The sequence below is a fragment of the Rhynchophorus ferrugineus genome, unplaced genomic scaffold (assembly GCF_030347505.1).
Source record: "Rhynchophorus ferrugineus isolate W39M unplaced genomic scaffold, kcgeb_rfMv2 rfM4, whole genome shotgun sequence".
Lineage (NCBI taxonomy): Eukaryota > Metazoa > Arthropoda > Insecta > Coleoptera > Curculionidae > Rhynchophorus > Rhynchophorus ferrugineus.
Window position 1 is genome coordinate 42,009,285 of NW_027472583.1, and position 18,816 is coordinate 42,028,100.

General features: G+C 34.8%; 1 protein-coding gene across 5 annotated transcripts in view; it reads right to left on the reverse strand.

The window, feature by feature from the left end:
• mim (missing-in-metastasis) overlaps positions 1-18,816 on the reverse strand; it is a 116,757-nt gene that overhangs the window by 7,630 nt on the left and 90,311 nt on the right. For all 5 annotated transcript variants that reach the window (XM_076403263.1, XM_076403262.1, XM_076403261.1 and 2 more), the window contains exons 4-7: positions 8,325-8,409; positions 6,717-6,808; positions 6,416-6,651; positions 3,319-3,612 (exon numbers count right to left, since the gene is read on the reverse strand). In XM_076403263.1, the coding sequence (XP_076259378.1) occupies positions 3,319-3,612; positions 6,416-6,651; positions 6,717-6,808; positions 8,325-8,409 (707 nt within the window). The remainder of the gene's footprint in view (positions 1-3,318; positions 3,613-6,415; positions 6,652-6,716; positions 6,809-8,324; positions 8,410-18,816) is intronic.

An 18,816-nucleotide genomic window follows, 5' to 3' on the forward strand; every position in this document is an offset into this window, starting at 1 on the left:
AACCATTTCAATCTGTTTGGTTCATGTCATTGGTTTCCCCATTTTGATTGAATAATTTAATTTCTTTGTTGGTATTGGAAAGAAACACATGTTTTGTAAATATACCACCTTATACCAGAGCAACTCCTGCAGCTTAGGTTACGTCTGTCACTAATGGTAATTTTGTTGTCTTCATATTACCAAGTAATCAAATACTTGCATTTGCCCTATCTGAATGCCACTGAAGATTATAATTGCCCTTTGACACTTCCGTAGGCTTTTCGACGACTACTTTAATCAATAAAGCAATATCAATGATTACTATTATCAAGTAATGCTTCGTATGTAGTGATAGTGCAGAATTGTTATATAAATCATAATGAAATTTCATTCCCATCGGCGAGTATTAGTGCAACCAGCAATAAAATATTTACTCATGCTGGATCCAAGACAACATTGAAATAAATGCCCAAAATCGTGAATGAATGCACACGAAATTACACGTAACTATAATTTTTGCTGATTCATTGTTTTTCGATAAGCCAATCTTATAAAATTTGCTTGTGCTCAATCAAATACTTGCTTGCATTTTTTAAGAAAATTCATGTCATAAAAAGCCCCTTGGAAGAACGGTTAATCCTCAACGGCATTATTGTATTTATTTTCCAGTAACTTTCGAAGGAACAATAAAAACTAACCATTATTCAACAAATGCAGGATTGTTTGCTATTATAACGCAAATTACTTTTTGAATACTTAAAACATTTGAGTTTATTATTTTTAGTTTGTGGTATATTAATTATTTTTTATCTCGAAGGCCTAAATATAAAAGATAATCTTCGTTTTTATAATTCTATTTAAACTTTATAATCCACTAATCAATATAAAAATAATAATTAAAGTATAAAGAGTCATATTGGAAATCAATTAAAAACAACCAACAATGCAGTTTGCATACAAAGAAGCCTTTGTAACTGTATTGAATCATATTAGTCCATTCATTATGTTCTTTCTTTACATTAGAGCGTGTGAAAAAATGTAATACGCTGTTACCAGTATAGCCAGTATATTTTTCTTAGTTCTCTTTCAGCTTAAAACTTGTAATTTACTGATGTATTTTAGAGATGTCAATTAATTCGAATAATGTTATCAATATTAGAGCTGGAAATGAAAATGAAATTGATATCTTAAAATTGGTTACAAGTAGACATATTTGATGCGACATTTCGGGAATGGAATTGGAATATATTTTTGAAAAATATATTTTTTAACATAGGTGTTAGCACCCCTTGTCGAAGTAGGTAATCAGGAGGAGAATATTGGTATGTTGAGTATTCTTAAATGAAAATGTTAAAACTAAATCTTCCGGGCCATCGCTCAGCAGTAAAGTTTTAGTTACATTTAAATAAAATTATCTTTATTCATTATCTGTATTGATTAGGAACAAAAAAATCTTAATTTGCCCTTTCTTATTATTATTTAAAAATCGTTATATCTAGATCTTTCATATCTATTTTATTGGTGTAGTAATGAACTATTACAGTTAATAAAATATAAAATTAAAATTCATAAAATAAATGTATTCGTTGACGATTAAATTTCGAATTCGTTAACACTGCTGTGCAAAAATATTGTATACTTTCTATAATATCTGTTGCTTTTATTTTTTACTTCGTATTGGTTTCATTTTCCTCAGTCCTATGGATGTAATTATTATTTTATACTGGATAGTTAAAAAATGTTTACATTCGATTTTGTAAAAAATACAATTACTGTATAATTTGTAAAAATCTGATTTGTGTTTTGGATATTCACAATGTAACTTTTCTAGTGCATTATTCTATTTTGGTTCATTACTATAGTTAGGAGTACCTGTTGTGTATTAACAATATTATGAGGTGACATATGAGCGAAAACAGCAACATAAATAAGAATGCGAAGATGCACGACAGAAACATATGATTTCTATTTACTCTAGCCATTATGAAATAGCGCCCGTATGAGACCAAGTTAAATGAGTATGAGATGAATCTTAGTGAAGCTTGTTCTTTTCTGTGATAAGATATAAATACAATTGTGTAAGTCTAACGAACGTGACGGAGTTTGTAGAGATGCTGGTGACAGTGTATTCTAGATAGTGTAATAAGTACGCCCAAATGAGATCGACGAAAACTGAATTATAGTTATAAAAATCAATTTATATTTCAGTATATATTTTTTTTGAATTTCAATACACGCCAGAAGTTTCTCTACTATGGCAGTACGGTTCCAAAATTTTTTTTGAAATGTGAGAAAACCTAGGGCTAAATCAGCAAATTAATTTACTGGTTTTTGGCGATGATTTTCATGGTAACAAAATTCTTTTTATATTTCAAATAAGTGGCGATTTTTGACCGGTTTCTGAATACAAACTCCTTTCATAACCAACATGTCTTCTGTTTTGATTAAGATTATGATCCAAGTTTCATATAGGCACAAAACAATGCACTACACAGTGTTTCAATGGCATCTTATTTGCCACCTTAAGGTCTCGTTTGGTTTTCTGGTCTTGATTCCTGTTCAGTTCAAAGCTATGGTCCCCTGTGGAGGTACCCGGCGTAGGTGGAGCTGTATCTAACGATATACTCGAGTGTTATGCGTCATTGCATTTGATTGATTTTGTCGTGCTTGACTTCTTGTGTATGGTCTAGGTTGGTTAACTCAGCTTTCTCTGCGCTGGTTTGCACGATGCTGGCAGGTCTTGCGTTGAGGTTGGCAAGATGATTTTATCAAAGGCACTGTGATATTTTTCTTTGTACACTTGTTCTTTTGTTTGTTTAATCTATGGTAAGGAATTTTCTTGATTCCCCATTTAAAACTTTGTTTTTGTAGAGTTTGGAGAATTATGTTAATCCTCTTGTCTGTGTTGAATGTTGTTTTTTAATTTGTTTCTCAGTCTGACCATTCTGATGTCATATGTTTTCTTATTTCTCAATCTCGTTTTGTTGTTGACCAATAGCTTTGTTTTAAATAATCGATGCGTTTGTGTTGTTTCGGATGTGTGAAGCGTTTATAATTAAAGGTCTCGTTTACATTAGAATATGAATGGATCGTCAGCATTGTTCGTAGCATTCATATTTATGCCATTAAAATTTCAAAATTAAATTAAAGAGCAACAACAATAATAACTGGACATTTTATGATTTTTAAAATAAACAAAGCAATATCCTTTCTATGTTCGGTTGATATAGTTTATGAAAACAGCAGAATATCTTACTGGCTAACATTTTAAATCACTATATATATACTCTACTAATCCCACTATCTAGTATTTTTACAGAGCAATTAATAACGGCGTACCTGAGATAGACTACGATGCCAGTGCGGATGACTAGGTGAATGATGGCTCTTAGAACTACCAGACGATGAGCTATTCAGCGAGCTGATGGAGCACATCGATGATTTCCTGGAACCCAGGCTGGACGGTGACGACGGTGGTGTTTGAAATGACCAGCCGCTGTCTGACGACTTCAGATCAGCAATAACCTGTTCGGAAGCCGGAGGCAACGTGTTAGGATCCGAAGCATGCTTTTCCAGTTGTTGGACAGCTTCTTGGAGATGGCTCATCTCCGTTAACATGGCCACTTCTTCATCCTATAATAAACAACGGTTTATAACATAACACAGCAGTAGCGAAATATAATATATAATAAAAACTTAATATAAATCAGCACAAAAGGAAAGATGACTATCTCTGCAAAAAAAATGGTTTTAAAAGGAACATTGACGTTTGAAATAGTGTCAGCTTAAATGCGCTCCGTTTGTATGGGCATAGAACCTATTTATACATTATTTTAATAATTTTGTATTATAATTAGATAGACTAATGTGTATCGATGATGTGAGAGTTCCTAATGTGATTACACATTTCAACTTACTATGCTACAAATTCCAAACAAGTTCTTTATTTTTGTTTCAAGGTGGAAAATTATTAAAGAAATGAGGTAAAATCTGGCCAGGCGCGAAACAGTCGGTATCAAACTATACTATACTTTGGTAATTTATTCACACTACTTTTAATTATTTTTAAAGTGTAATTAATGTAATATCCAGATAAATAACACTGTTGATAACGTTTGAGGTCAGGCCACATTTGTTCCGTTTATTGTGTATTTGAGCCCCTAATAATTTTGTTCTTTTTTCAGTTACCAAATAATATGAAAAATTATATCTAATATAACGTGATGACTTTAATCATACCAGTGTGCATGAAGTCAATATATATTTCTATAAGATTCGAATGCCAATCTGACAGAAGAGAATCGGTTTCTAACTGAACTGAACATTGACTGCTGTTCGCTACTGAAGTACCATATATTTTCAAAATGCAAAGAAAAATATTAATTAAATTTAAGCCTTCGACAAGTATTAATCAAATCCCATCATGGTTAGACTATAAAAAACCAATATGAAATATATGCTTTCTTATACATTAAATAGTTCGATGGGCTATACTTCACCAGGTTAAAGGTAACTGATACTGTTTAGCAAACGGAAAATTTCAACAACAACAACATTTCAAACAATAGTTATTAGTTAATAGTTATGTACAGACAATATATGAACCATTATGATGTTAATATGGTCACTGAAGTCAAGTAAAAGAAACTAAGAAGAGATATAGAATAAGAATTCATTGGAGAACTTAATATGTTAAGGCATATCTAAACACAAATTTTGTAAACTACTTCATGAAGCAGTTACATGTGTTAATAACAGGTCAATTGAAAAGTCCCCGGCCTGACACATAGATTGCGCTACTAGAATTAAATCCATATTTTTTTTTAGTTTTGTTTTTTAGTTAGCCCTACCCTCAAAAGATGCTTGTATAAATTTGACAGCTGTCGGATCATTAGTTTGTGAATTATAGCATTTTGAGTGCAGCAACTTTTGTTACTGTGAAAAAAAAAATGAAAAGGAATTTCGCGTGTTGATAACATATTGCTTTTCGAAGGGCAAAAATACAGTTGAAGCAAAAACTTGGCTTGAAGCCGAGTTTCCAGACACTACCCCAGGAAAATCAACCATCAAGGATTGGCACAATAAGTTTAGACGTGGTGAAATGAACGCCGAAGACGGTGAACGAAGTGGACGCCCAAAAAAGGTTGTTACCGACGAAAACATTAAAAAATCCCTAAAATGATTTTTAATGACCGTAAATTCAGATTGAATGAAATAGCACACACACTAAAGATATCAACTGAACGTGTACATCATATTATTCACGAATATTTGTGTATGAGAAAGCTCTGCGCAAAGACGACTTGCTGATTCGGAGCAGTGTTTGATCAAGCGTAATAAACCCGTTTTTTTGAGAACCCAGAGTTTTTGCATCGATATGTGACAATGGATGAAACATTGATGAGAGATGATGGAGCCACATTTTACTCCGAAGTCCAATCGACAGTCATCCGAGTGGACTGCACACGATGAACCAGCTCCAAAGCGCGGGAAAACGCAAGAGTCGGCTGGAGAGGTTATGGCGACTGTATTTTGGGATGCGCATGGAATAATTTTCATTGATTATCTTGAAAAAGTTATCACATCAACTATTACATAACGTTATTATGAACGGACCGTTTGAAGGACGAAATCGCCGAAAAACGGGAGCATTTGAAGAAAAAGAAAGTGCTGCTTTACCAAGACAATGCACCGTGTCACAAGTCAGTGAAAACGATGGCAAAAATCCATGTATTGTGCTCCGAATTGCTTTCTCACCCGCCGTATTCTCCAGATCTGACCCCCAGCGACTATTCTCTGTTGTCAGACCTCAAAAGAATGCTAGTTGGGAAGAAATTTTCGTCGAATGAAGATATTTTTGAATTTATTTTGAAGCAAAGGATAAATCCTACTACAAAAATGGTATCGAAAAATTGGAGGGTCATTATAATCAGTGTATCACCCTTGAGGGGAATTATGTTGAATAAAAAAAAACTAATTTTGCCAGAAAAATGTGTTTTACTATGGTAGGCCGGGGACTTTTCAGTTGACCTATTAAGTTAGTAAGGTTAGTATTAAAATAAACTTGGCTACTTCTTCATCCTGTAATAAATAATAATTTATAATATAATATAGCATATAATATATTATTAAAATTTATTTTAATTAGAATATTACTGAATAAATTAAAGTTGAAAAATGCAATCCCTTATTATTATATTTTGAACCAGTTCGATTTGCTATGGGATTAAAACGAGTAAGAAGCGATGTTTGGTAAAAACGGAGGGTGAGGGAAGACGCCATTAGTGAGGTGCTTCCTATATATTTTTATCCAATTTATATAATGAAATATGTGGCGCAGCGTTAATTTTGGAAGAGCATAAAAAAGTGAATATAATTGAATACAAAATACAATAATTAACCGGAATATTAATTCCGTGTGTGACAGAATACTTACAACAACTGGTTTCAAAAGACCAACGAAAGCGCAAAATCTACCCCTCTCCTCGATAAGCGCCGCTCGCACGGCATGTTTCTCGGTCTCCTCCAGGAGTTGCCGGCGTTCGGTGACGTCCTGAAGGCCGCACTCGAAACGTTTCTGGACGTCGTGGCCGGCGCCTTTGCGCATTTTCTTCTGCAAACGAAGCGTATCTGTCGAGCGTTTTTTCAGCTCCGCTCTGGCTCTTTTGTAATCTGAAATAAATAAACCCAATTGCGAATAAAACGGACAAGATGGAATAATGCCGAATAAAACATACCTCTGGCATGTTCTTTGTCTAGGTTTAGCACAGTTTTTCGCCATTCTTCTAATTTCTCTTGTAGTGGAATGATGAGACAGTCCATGATAACCCTAAAAAATAAATATGTAACAGAAAATTTTTTACTTTAAAAATACATTTATTCAGAAAAATTGGTATAATTACTAAATAATTTGATATATAAAGTCGCTATGTCTGGTGAGTGATATACTGAGTACAGCAGAACCCATTCGAGTTGCAATCATGTATCCTGTAACTGTGTCATCCTCTTCCATAAGCGCTGTTATGGAAGAGGATGACATTGCTGTTTTTTTTTTTTGCAACAATACGTCGTTCAACTTATTCAATTGACGTCGATAGCACCAGGAGCAACAGATTTATTCAGCTTTAACAGCTCGTAACACACTGTATATTGCTGATCTCACCATATACAGAGTAAGATTTTATAGCCATTAATATATGGATGGTTTTCCATGGTAGGATTGTCGCAGATCAACTTGCCAGTCGCCAGTCACCAGTCACAATACTCCATAGAAAACCCTTCTTTTCTGCCTGACTTGGTGCTGATGTGGATGCCTCTACTGGACTAATCCATTATTTTTGCACTTGAGAATAAAGCAGTAGATCCATTTCTCATCCCAAGTCACAAAACCCCATAGAAAAGTCCTCTTTTTGTCTGATACGCAATGAAACCGCGATGTTAAAACGGTTCGAAAGTGCTTTTTCAATTAATTCGTTTAAGAGCCATTTCCGCCCCTTTTTGATCTTTCCCACCGCCTGTAAATGTCTGGTCAACTGTCTGTCTAAACAATTGATTCACCAACTGAGTATTCGTCGTTTTGTAATGCAATGCATTCGCAACTTTTTTGGTTTTCCAAGGCGTTCTTTACAACTGACATTAAAATCATTACTTTTAAATCGTTGATACCAAAAAAGTTGAGTCGAATGTCCATTCCAGTCCATTCAGTTGGGATATGACGGAGCAGCATCACCAGAAGTAGCGTTCTATGATTATCATTTGTGTACATTGACAATTGTGACATTTTCAATAGACAATACTATCGGCATTCTGAGATACCTATTTATAAGCAAACCTGAATTTCACTGGAATTCACTACTCTGAATTATATATTAGTGATGGTGTGGAGCATATTGAATTATTGTTGATATTAATAACACCTAAGCTTTGGCACATTTCCACCTATATTCGATTTTATTCCAAATACTAGCTGGATTTGAAAAATATTATAGTGAAATGTTCATGTGATAGTTTCAAAAAAATTGGAGAGTATATAAAATAAAATCCGCTGAAATTATGAATGTTTTGCAAAATAATTTTATTTCTACAATTAATTTGAACTTATCATCATCATCTATAAAATATTATTAACTAATTTGGTTGCGAGGATATCTCAAATTCTAACTAAATCAATTTTTGTAATTTTCCATGTCTCATATTTTTACCATATTAAGAATAAATATTCCGAAACAAAAAATATAGTCAAGAAATATGTTTTTTTAACAAAATTGAGTGACCGAAAATGACCAAAAATTGTTCCTTTAGGTCAGAATATCCCTTTAAAATGGAAAGAAAATCTAGCTACTTACCCTGTGAAGTGTTTCATTCTGTTCTCTACTGCCTTATGTCTTAGACAGATCCTGGTTAATGCTGTTCCTATTTCTCTTGTGGCTCCTGAAACAATAAAACATTCTATATATGTATTTACAAAAATATTTAATAAATGTAGAAATAGGTATTTTCTATATATAGTTTTCAGTAATTAAAATGAAGTCAGTCTACTAGGATTAAAGACAGTACACGGAATCATGAAAATATATATTTTTAACCTTATTATAGCGAGAGAAGGCTCAAGAAATTGAAAATATATTTAGATCAGTTTTTAATATAAAAATAATTGTAAAATCAATTTGTTTTTTGTCTGTAATTTTTACAGGAATAAATGTTATGTTTTTAGGTGAGTACGTCCTTAAATAAAAAATCTTGATATATAATGTAAATTTGATGCAATTGCATTAAATGGTTGCTAGTCACAAATAGTTTCACGTCATCAACACAGGTTTAGCTGGGAAAATCTAATGTATTTATTATTAGTTGTTGTTATTCGCTGTGACCTTCGATAAAATTATTTTAATTAAAAGAAAAACGTAGAATATTGGATAATGTAATAACGCCTTTACCCGAAAAAGTCAAAGGTTATCGATGAAATCGTAACATTCTTGGTAAAACAAAATCGATTTACATAAAAAAGTTAATTTACAAATAAAAACAATACTTCTTAGGCATAATCTAATAACATCAATATACAGTTAACACAGCTGGTTACAATGGTTTTGTGATAAACATCTGACATAGGTTAAAGTTGATATTTTCTAATTTTGTGAATTTACAATACTGGAAAATAATATAAAGATGATAGAAATCAAACGACGAAACAAGCGGCTATCATTATATATAGTTGCCAACTACAAAATAGCAGACAATTGAGTTCAAACGGTTCAATCTTAGAGATAATTCAAGAAAAGATTCGATCAGAGAGTGCAAATGCGCGAGATTGTAAAGACCGTAACCATCTCAACGGACGCAGAGTCCTTTAATAACTGGTTTTGTGATTCCCAACTCTAGACATATATATTGTGATTTGTCAGAAGCACGAAAAATATCGATATATCTGGGCAATATCGATATGTGTTCCAGGCTTCTTATACCGACACATCCCAATAACAACAGAAACAGCCCTTGGGACATTTGCCGATGACACAGTTATTATGGCTAAAGACATAACAAGATTCACAAATTATATCACTTGGCATATGCCCGATTCCTTAAGTAGAATCAGCGAAATATCTCGACATTCATCTCTATGGTAGGTAAAATTGGAAATGTAATGTTGGACAAAAATTAGAGCAGATCAGACTCAAAATCAAATAACTGTACCGGTTAGTCGGATGGAGTATCATCAACCAACTCGACCTAAAATCAAAGATATTAGTTTATCAGTCTGTTATAAAGCCTAGTTGTACTTATGGGGTTCAAATATATAATGTATCAATGATTCCAAAACAAAATTCTTCGAATAATTAGCAATGCCTATCTGCTACGTAATGAACGAAGAACTACACGATGACCTCGAAGTCAAATGAATTTAGAAGTTATCTTAATATAATAATAGCCTTAAATAGTCTAGTGTAGGATGAGCCTACCCATCACCCCGCTATTGGACAACGGAGCACTCCACGCATTCTCGATTTTTTCATTCTACAGAACATCAATCATCCTTCTGATGTACAAGTTTTCGACGAGTTACATTCGAACCATCGTCCGATTATATTAACTCTCGGGGATTGTTGTGCAATCGAAATACCTCCCTTCAAGGCCAGAAAGAAAACCGACTGGAAGAGATATCAGGAAATTCTCTTGGAATCCGGTCCAATCCCGAAGAATGATCGACCTGACCAACTCGAGCGTGTCAGCTAACTCGAGACATCCAGTCCGCCTATCAGAATTCATCATTCGAAGTTCCATCTTTTTCAAACTCTCAAAGTGAGCCAGTTCCTGAAGGCATCAAGTCACAGATCCGACTCAAAAATCATCTATATCGTAAAGCTCGTGCCACCCACAACTCGGCAGACAAAAGGGGGACCAACAGAGTAAAACGAGAAGTGACGGAAACCATTAAAGCCTGGCGATCCGAGAAATGGAACTCATTTCTAGCGGACCAAAGGCTGGATGGCCCCGCAACTTCCTGGCGACTCTCTAAAAGCCTCTTGGGGAAGGCGCAAAACGTCATACCCCCCCTAAAGTCAGCGGAGACAGGAACTTTCGCAGTCACCGACCACGAAAAGGCCGAGCTCCTCGCTAAACCCTATGAGGCCCAAATGAAACGCCTCCCTCCTGCTACAAATATAAACGCTGCTGAGAACGACGAAATCATTAGGAATGCCAACTCCGTTCGTTCTCAAGTGCCTCCAAGTTATCTTTTAAACCATCTAGTCACTCCTAAAATACTCACGCAAAAAATCAGCAAGATTCGGGACAAGAAGGCCCCGGGTTTCGATAATATTTCGATAGCCCAACTCAAAAATCTTCCCTACAAGCAGCTCGCCGAACTAAGTAATATCATCAACGCCATTCTGAGTTGTCGTTCGACCTTCGTAGAGTAAAGACGTGTTTGGAGCGACGGTCAGTGTAATAAATTTGAAAGTGTACTACCTGTGCCACAAATGCGATTTTAAAAAATAAGTAAAAACCGTGACGACAATAACAGTGTTAAAACTGCGCGTTAAATGTTTAGTGAAAATGTGTTTGAAACGATGGTCACTGCAATAAAGTAACAAAGGTAAAATTTTGGGGGCTGTTAAGGGTCGGAGGTGCATCATCTGTACCACAAATGCGGCGTTATAACGGTTCTGAAACAAATACCGGTACTGAAATTTTTGTAAAAACGTGAATTAAACTATTCATTAAATAAAAATGATTAATAGAGAGAACCAGAGACTAAATGAGATGGAAACACAATCTTCAACGTCAGGTGAAGCTTATCTGGCACAACAGAATCAAATCTTTTGTCAAGAAAACCATAAGAGAACGCAAAATGAGCAAGCTCTCTATAATGCGTATATTAACGAAAAAACAGCCCGACGGAATCTGGAAATTGCACTAACAAATATGCAAAAACAATTAGATGCACTACAACTCCTAATAAAAAACCAAAACACAGACAATCCAACTAGCATTCCCGTAGTGAACCAGTGCACTGAAAACAAATTGCCTGTAAACTATGAAACAGACGAGGAAGAATTGCAAAAAGAAGTAGGCTGGATAACAGTTAAAAGAAATAAGAAACGAAAAGCAAACTATACACCTGAAGCTTCACCACAACAACCAAAAACCATTAAAGCACAAGAATTGAATAAAGAAATAAAAGTGCCGAGACCACCTCCAATTATAGTAAGTAATGTCACAGACTTTGACTTACTATATGAAACAATGAAAACAAATAATATACTATTTAGAGCAACAACATTAAACAATGGACAAATCAAATTAAATGCCGAATGTCGTAAAACTTTTACGAAAATTGCTGAGTGCTTGGAATTCCTAAAATTACAATGGCACTCGTATGAAGATAAGCAAACCAGAGACATTAAAGTAATGGCAAGAGGGCTTCCACCGACAGCTAAAACTACTAAAATAGTGGATGAGTTAATAAAAAATGGACTTAAATGTACTGACGTCACAAATATCCTGAAAAAAGAACGAAATAAAAATAACAATGGAGAAATAGTTGTCCAGAAGAAGCCTTTACCACTGTTTATGTTATCATTCCAACATAACACGGACATAAAAGCAATTTATGAAATTAAACAAATTTTAGGAGTCGAAGTAAAAATAGAACCTCTTAGAAAGGCAAATCTTGTGCCACAGTGCAAGAGATGCCAATTACATGGACACACACAAAAATTCTGTAAAAGGGAACCAAGGTGTGTAAAATGCTCAGGAAAACACATCACGGGAGAATGCAAAAAACCCAAAGGAACAAAAGCGAAATGTGCGAATTGCAATGAAGCGCATCCAGCAAGCTACAGAGGATGCGTAGTTGCGAAAACATTCCAAGAGAGAAGAAATAAAATCAGTCAGGCTAAAGAGCAAAAAACAGTGACTCAAAATAAACAACCAAAAATGTACAACGAAGTCAACGATGAAATGACCTATGCTCAAAGCATAAACCAAACCGCTCAAAAAGAAACAAAAAAAGAAGACGTTACAACCAACGAACTGCTATTGAAACTTATAGCAAAGCTGGACAACCAGGAAAAGATTATTGAATCGTTTTCTGAAAGATTACTTAAACTCGAAAACAATAGGGCGGTGGCCTCAAGAACTAAAAATGGCAAGTAAAGACATCCGCATCGCAATTTGGAATGCTAATGGGATTCAGAAACATCACGCTGACCTACAAGTATTCCTAGAATTGCAAAAAATAGATATTTGCTTAATATCTGAAACCCATTTGACAAAGGAATCCTTTATTAAATTTAGAGGATATTACTTTTACCACACCATTCATCCAGCTAACACAGCAAGAGGAGGAAGTGCAATAATAATAAAAAATAATATTTGCCATCATCAAGAACCCGGACTCAGTTTAGCAGAAAATCAGGTAACGGCAGTAACTGTTATATCTAGCAAATACAGGGTTACATTAGCTTCCATATATAGCCCTCCAAGATACAACCAAAAAAAAGAAAATTACTTGAATGTTCTAAATAACCTAGGAGAAAAATTTATAATCGGTGGTGATTTCAATGCTAAAAATACAAGATGGGGATCTAGAATGACGACAACTAAAGGTAATGAATTACATAAAGCAGCTGCTGAGCTAGGGTTCAGTTTCATATCGACAGGAAAACCAACTTATTGGCCTACCGATCCAGAGAAAACACCAGACCTGTTAGATTTCTTTATAGCTAGAAACATAACCACTAATTACATGGAAGTTGAAGAAAATTTTGACTTAAGTTCAGATCACACACCTGTGATTTTGACGCTGAGTGAAAACATTATAAGAAAACAACAAAATCCAACATTAACCAACAAGAGGACAGACTGGGAAGGATTTGTTGAAGAAATAAACAATCGAATTCAACTAAATGTTCCCCTTAAGACAGAAGACCAATTAAATTATGAAACCGAAAAATTCGTTGCAGATATCCAACAGGCTGCTTGGAATAACACTCCAGAAATTAAAACTTCAACCAAAGGAATAAATTACCCGAAAGAAATCAAGGAAATGGTAGCTGAAAAACGAAAACTACGGAAAAAATGGCAGCAAAATAGAACACCTGAAAATAAGAATATCTTAAACAACATAACACAAAGGTTGAAGAGGGAAATTTTGGAAATTAAAAACAATTCCATAAATAACTATCTACGAAATTTAACAGATGACAAGAACACAGACTATTCGCTCTGGAAAGCCACTAAATACCTAAAACGATCCTGTCTACATAGTCCTCCGATAAGAAACATGCATGGAAGTTGGGCACGCAGCAACCTGGAGAAAGCAGAAGCATTCGCTGACCATTTAGAGAAAACTTTCAAACCAAACGAAAGTGAAATTGAACATACTTTACCGGACATAGACGGCGAAAATTCGACAATTCAATTAACAACGCCGAAAGAAGTCACCAACGTTATTAAAACTAACATCAAGCCAAATAAATCACCAGGCTATGATTTAATAACAGGGCAATTGCTGCACAATCTGCCAAGAAAGGGTATTATAAAGCTCACTAACTTAATCAATGCAGCACTTCGACTGAAATATGTCCCAGACGTTTGGAAAATGGCTGAAATAATAATGGTTCCAAAACCTGGAAAATCACCAAATGATATAAAAGCTTATCGACCTATCTCACTGTTACCGATGATAGCTAAGGTATTTGAAAAGCTCCTCTTGAAAAGATTAAAACCAATTATAGAGAGAAAAAACCTAATACCAACACACCAGTTTGGGTTTATTACCAAACATTCAACGATTGATCAAGTGCATAGAATAACAGATGTTATTGAAAAAGCCTATGAAGATAATAAAGTATGCTCAGCTGTATTCTTAGATGTAGCACAAGCTTTCGACAAGGTATGGCACAAAGGCCTCGTCCATAAGCTACAGAAAATGTTACCGAAGCAACACACCGAACTATTAAAATCTTACATCACAGCCAGAATGTTTAGAGTGAAACAAGAGGAAGCTTACTCTACAATAAAAGAAGCTAAAGCAGGTGTACCACAAGGAAGTGTACTGGGGCCAATTCTGTACCTACTTTATACATGTGATATACCACAAATCGAAAACATCACAATGGCTACATTTGCTGATGATACTGCTATTCTTGCTGTCGGAAACAATAGCGAAGAAGCAACCCGAAACCTACAACAGGCTACTGACACTATAAATAAATGGACCCAAATCTGGAAAATACAAATTAACCAAAACAAATCTGTGCATGTTCAATTCACCTATAAACAGGCCGCGCATACACCATTGACCATAAACCACACTGTCATACCATACAGCAATAATGCTAAGTATCTCGGAATGACACTTGATGCAAAACTACGGTGGAAGGAACATGTCAAAAAGAAAAGAAAAGATCTTGAGTTAAAATATAGAAAAATGTATTGGCTAATTGGAAGAAAATCTCAATTAACTATACATAATAAATTACTTCTATATAAACAAATATTAAAACCTATATGGACATACGGAATACAATTATGGGGATGTTCCGCAAAAAGCAACATAAATCTAATACAAGTTTTCCAGAACAAAGTCCTAAGAAGCATCGTAGGTGCACCCAGATATTATCGGACCATTTATTTACATCGAGATCTTCAGATACCGACTGTCAAACAAGAAATTAAAAGAATTGCAAAGAGACATGAGGAGAGACTTCACTCTCATGTTAATTTCGAAGTATTACAACTCTTGGATAACACCAAAACCGGACGCAGACTCAAAAGGACCAAACCATTTGAACTTGTGTAGTGTGTTGTAGTGTAGTGCAGTGAGGTGCATTAGAAAAAACTCAAAGTGTTAAAACAATTATTATTATGCTAGAGACTATGTAGGACTGATGAGTCCTATTAGATATATACCTAGATTTAAGCTATTATAAGGACAAATTGTAGGTTAGTCGGCAACGACTAGTAACAATGTATATAATTATAAAAAAAAAAAAAAAAAAAAAAAAAAAAAAAAAAAACGCCATTCTGAGGCGTTGGAGGAAACAATATCATTCCAGATGAGCAATTCGGGTTCCGCGCCAAACACTCAGCCGTTCATCAGGCCCATCGGCTGGCCGCAAATATCAACTGTGCTTTTAACCGACGTGAAAGACTTGGAGCGCTCTTCTTGGACCTAAACAAAGCCTTTGACAAGGTTTGGCACGAAGGCTTAGTGGCGAAATGGATCCGATTAGGTCTACCGGATGACCAGCTCTTATCAAATAATTTCTGTCAGGACGATCGCTCCAGGTGAAGATTAAAGAGATTCTCTCTAGCCGGAAAACCATCGACGCAGGAGTTCCACAAGGCTCCCCCCTGGCACCCGCTCTATTTAATATTTTTCTTTCAGATATCCCTAGATACCTAGACCACAAGTTGAGGCAGCTTTTTACGCAGGCGAGACTGTTTACTTCAAGAGTAGCACCGCACATCCGAAGCAGACACCAAAAACAACTCGATGAGACGGCCCAGTGGTTACATTTCTGGAGGTTGCAGGTCAACCCACAGAAAACCCAGGCCATCTTCTTCCACAAGAAGCGTTTTGCACCGAGCATTTCGCGTCTTAAAATCGAGAACGCCGAAATCCCATGGTCAGAAGAAACCACCTATCTCGGTCTTGTCTCCGATCGCAAATTTAGGTGCAATTCCCACGTTCAAAAGTCCCTCCATAAAGGTTAAGGTATTGTTAATTTGCTGTTCCCGCTTATCAACCGGGCCAGCAGACTTCCTCTATAAAATCTCTCCTGTACAAGATGCTGGTTTGATCAGTCGTTCTATACGGCTCCACTGTCTATCTAAAATACGTCTCACCTAGCCAGGTAGAACGTCTTCAAGTCTTTCAAAGCAAAATTCTCAGGAGAATAATCAATGCCCCCTGGTTCGTCAGGAACAATTAAATTCACAGAGAAACAGACGTCCCCCAAGTTCACGATTTTATATCCGAGGTTTACTCGAGATATTTCTCCACTCTTCGTCTCTCGGACAATAGATGTATTACCGAGCTGGCCGATATTTTAGGCCAATAACTCATTCGACTCTTCGTAGCCTTATTCTATCACAGCCGACCCTACCCCGTCGTGCTCTAACTCCAAATTGTCTAGACCTTCTCTATTGAGCGATTACCTCATGAATCGCAAGCTGCGTAGTGTGATAACGACGCCACGTCCTTGCTTGGCCCTTGTGCCTCTTAACGGTGTTACCGGTTACGGACACCCTCCTTACTAACAGTAAGAAGTATCAGTTAGGGTCATTGGATCAGCTGATAGGGTGGGGTTTAGTGGGTAGCCCAGAGGTAGTCTCCACATAACCAGTCCAATTCGCTTATTCCGGCGGGTCTTCCGGACCAGGTATCCGTAACAGGATTCCCCTTCCCGGTTCGAGGCCAAAAAAAATGTTTATTTGTTTCGGGCCCCATTTTCTGAGTACCGAATTCTCGATCTCGGATGCGTAGATAGAAAATAAATGCAGAATCGTTTTACTTCGGAGAAGTACTTGGCTGTCTTTAAAAAGTGGTTGATGATGTTAAAAATCCCAAATGCACTGGATTAACCATCAAAGGAATCTAACCGTGTAAGGGTGTTTTGTTGTGGTAAGCTGAGGTACGTTTATTCATATTAATAATCATATAAAATATCAAATATTTATTTTTTAAATTTAGAAATTTATCCTTTCCAGAAAGAAGTTACACATACGGTCATATACTTTTATTCTTGGATCAATTATTTGATAGTTGAAAATCCACTAAAATAATAGCTCCTGAAGGCAAACCTTTTAAGAGAGGATTAACCAAAGTACAATATACTAGGAATTTTGGTGCAAAGCGATACAGGTATTAAACAGTGCTTAAATTGTATTGCCCAACTAAGAACAAATTTGTTAAAGTTAATTAAAAATTTTAATTTAAAAATAATAATAATAATAAAAGTGCCTTGAGGGGGCTTATTTCATTAAAGAAAAAAAAAATGTGTCAATTATCCGAATAAATATATCGGCTTAAGGCTACCTAAGATAATTTGGATTTTTTTGGGGTTTGTTAGGGTTCATGTATTGAAGAATGTACATCCTTCGGCTGGTTGCCTTTAGGATATTGTGAAGAGGATTAATTCCAGAATAACAGGGGATGTATTACCAGGAGTTGAGAAATTGCAACTTCACTTTATACCTTCAATTACAGATGTTCCCTATATGAACACACAAGGCAAGGCAATATCACATGCCTCAGAAAATTGTTTTATTATACTGTGTACTTTGAGATATCTTTTTTATTTTATCTCACGATATTATAATATAACATATTTTTTGTCAAACATCTTTGAAATAAATCTAAATTTAAAATCTTTTAATTGTACGCTATTTAATGAATGTTAAATTAATTTGATTTAATTCCAGATAGAATGTTAAAAATAATGCGCAGCATATACTTTTGGATAAAACAGGTAAACAGAATTTTAACAAAAACAGTCTGTTTTCAGTATAAGAAAACAAAAAGCCAGAACTCTAATAGGTCCTGTTAAATTGATGGCACTAAACAGATATGAAAAAGAAAAAAAAACAGAAGAGATAATTTTGATTTGCTCCAAAATGCTTTGTTTATGATAATATTTATATTTTATAGATATATTTATTTTTATACTATATTTATATTTTACACATAATTTGTAGTTTTACAGATTATATTTATTTCATTAATTGAATTTTATTTAATAAATTTACTGCAGAAATTAAATTGTTTTCTATTTAAATTTTATTGATCAATTATTAATCGTGACGTCAGGGCTGTCACGTGCCAAGTTATAACAAAGAGCCAATCAAATGTCTTCACAGAAAAATGTTTTCCTTACTATGGCCTACAATGGAGATTAACTTGACTAATTAAATTACTTAAGTGGTCGATATGGATGTTGGATAAAGAAAAATTTTTCTCCAGAGGCCCCTATTGAGTTTTCTCTCTATTACACTAGGGATATGTAATACTAAGAATATGTAATGTAAGACGTAATTAATAAAAAAATTATACTGAAAAGCAAAAAAATCACTGGAATGGAAATAAATATCGGTTTACGATATATCATATATTTTTGACATCAGATGATACCAGAGTTCAAATAATATTCTCAGATTCAGAGAAATCTCAGACCCAGTTCTATAGACAGGTAATGCAAGATCAGAGGATTATTGCCATTTTATTGATAAACAATCATTTATATATATCATCATCATATTATTATGCAGATATTGTAAATAATTTTCGTAATTTTTTAAAACGGCTAAATAAATGCCGTACACAAAATA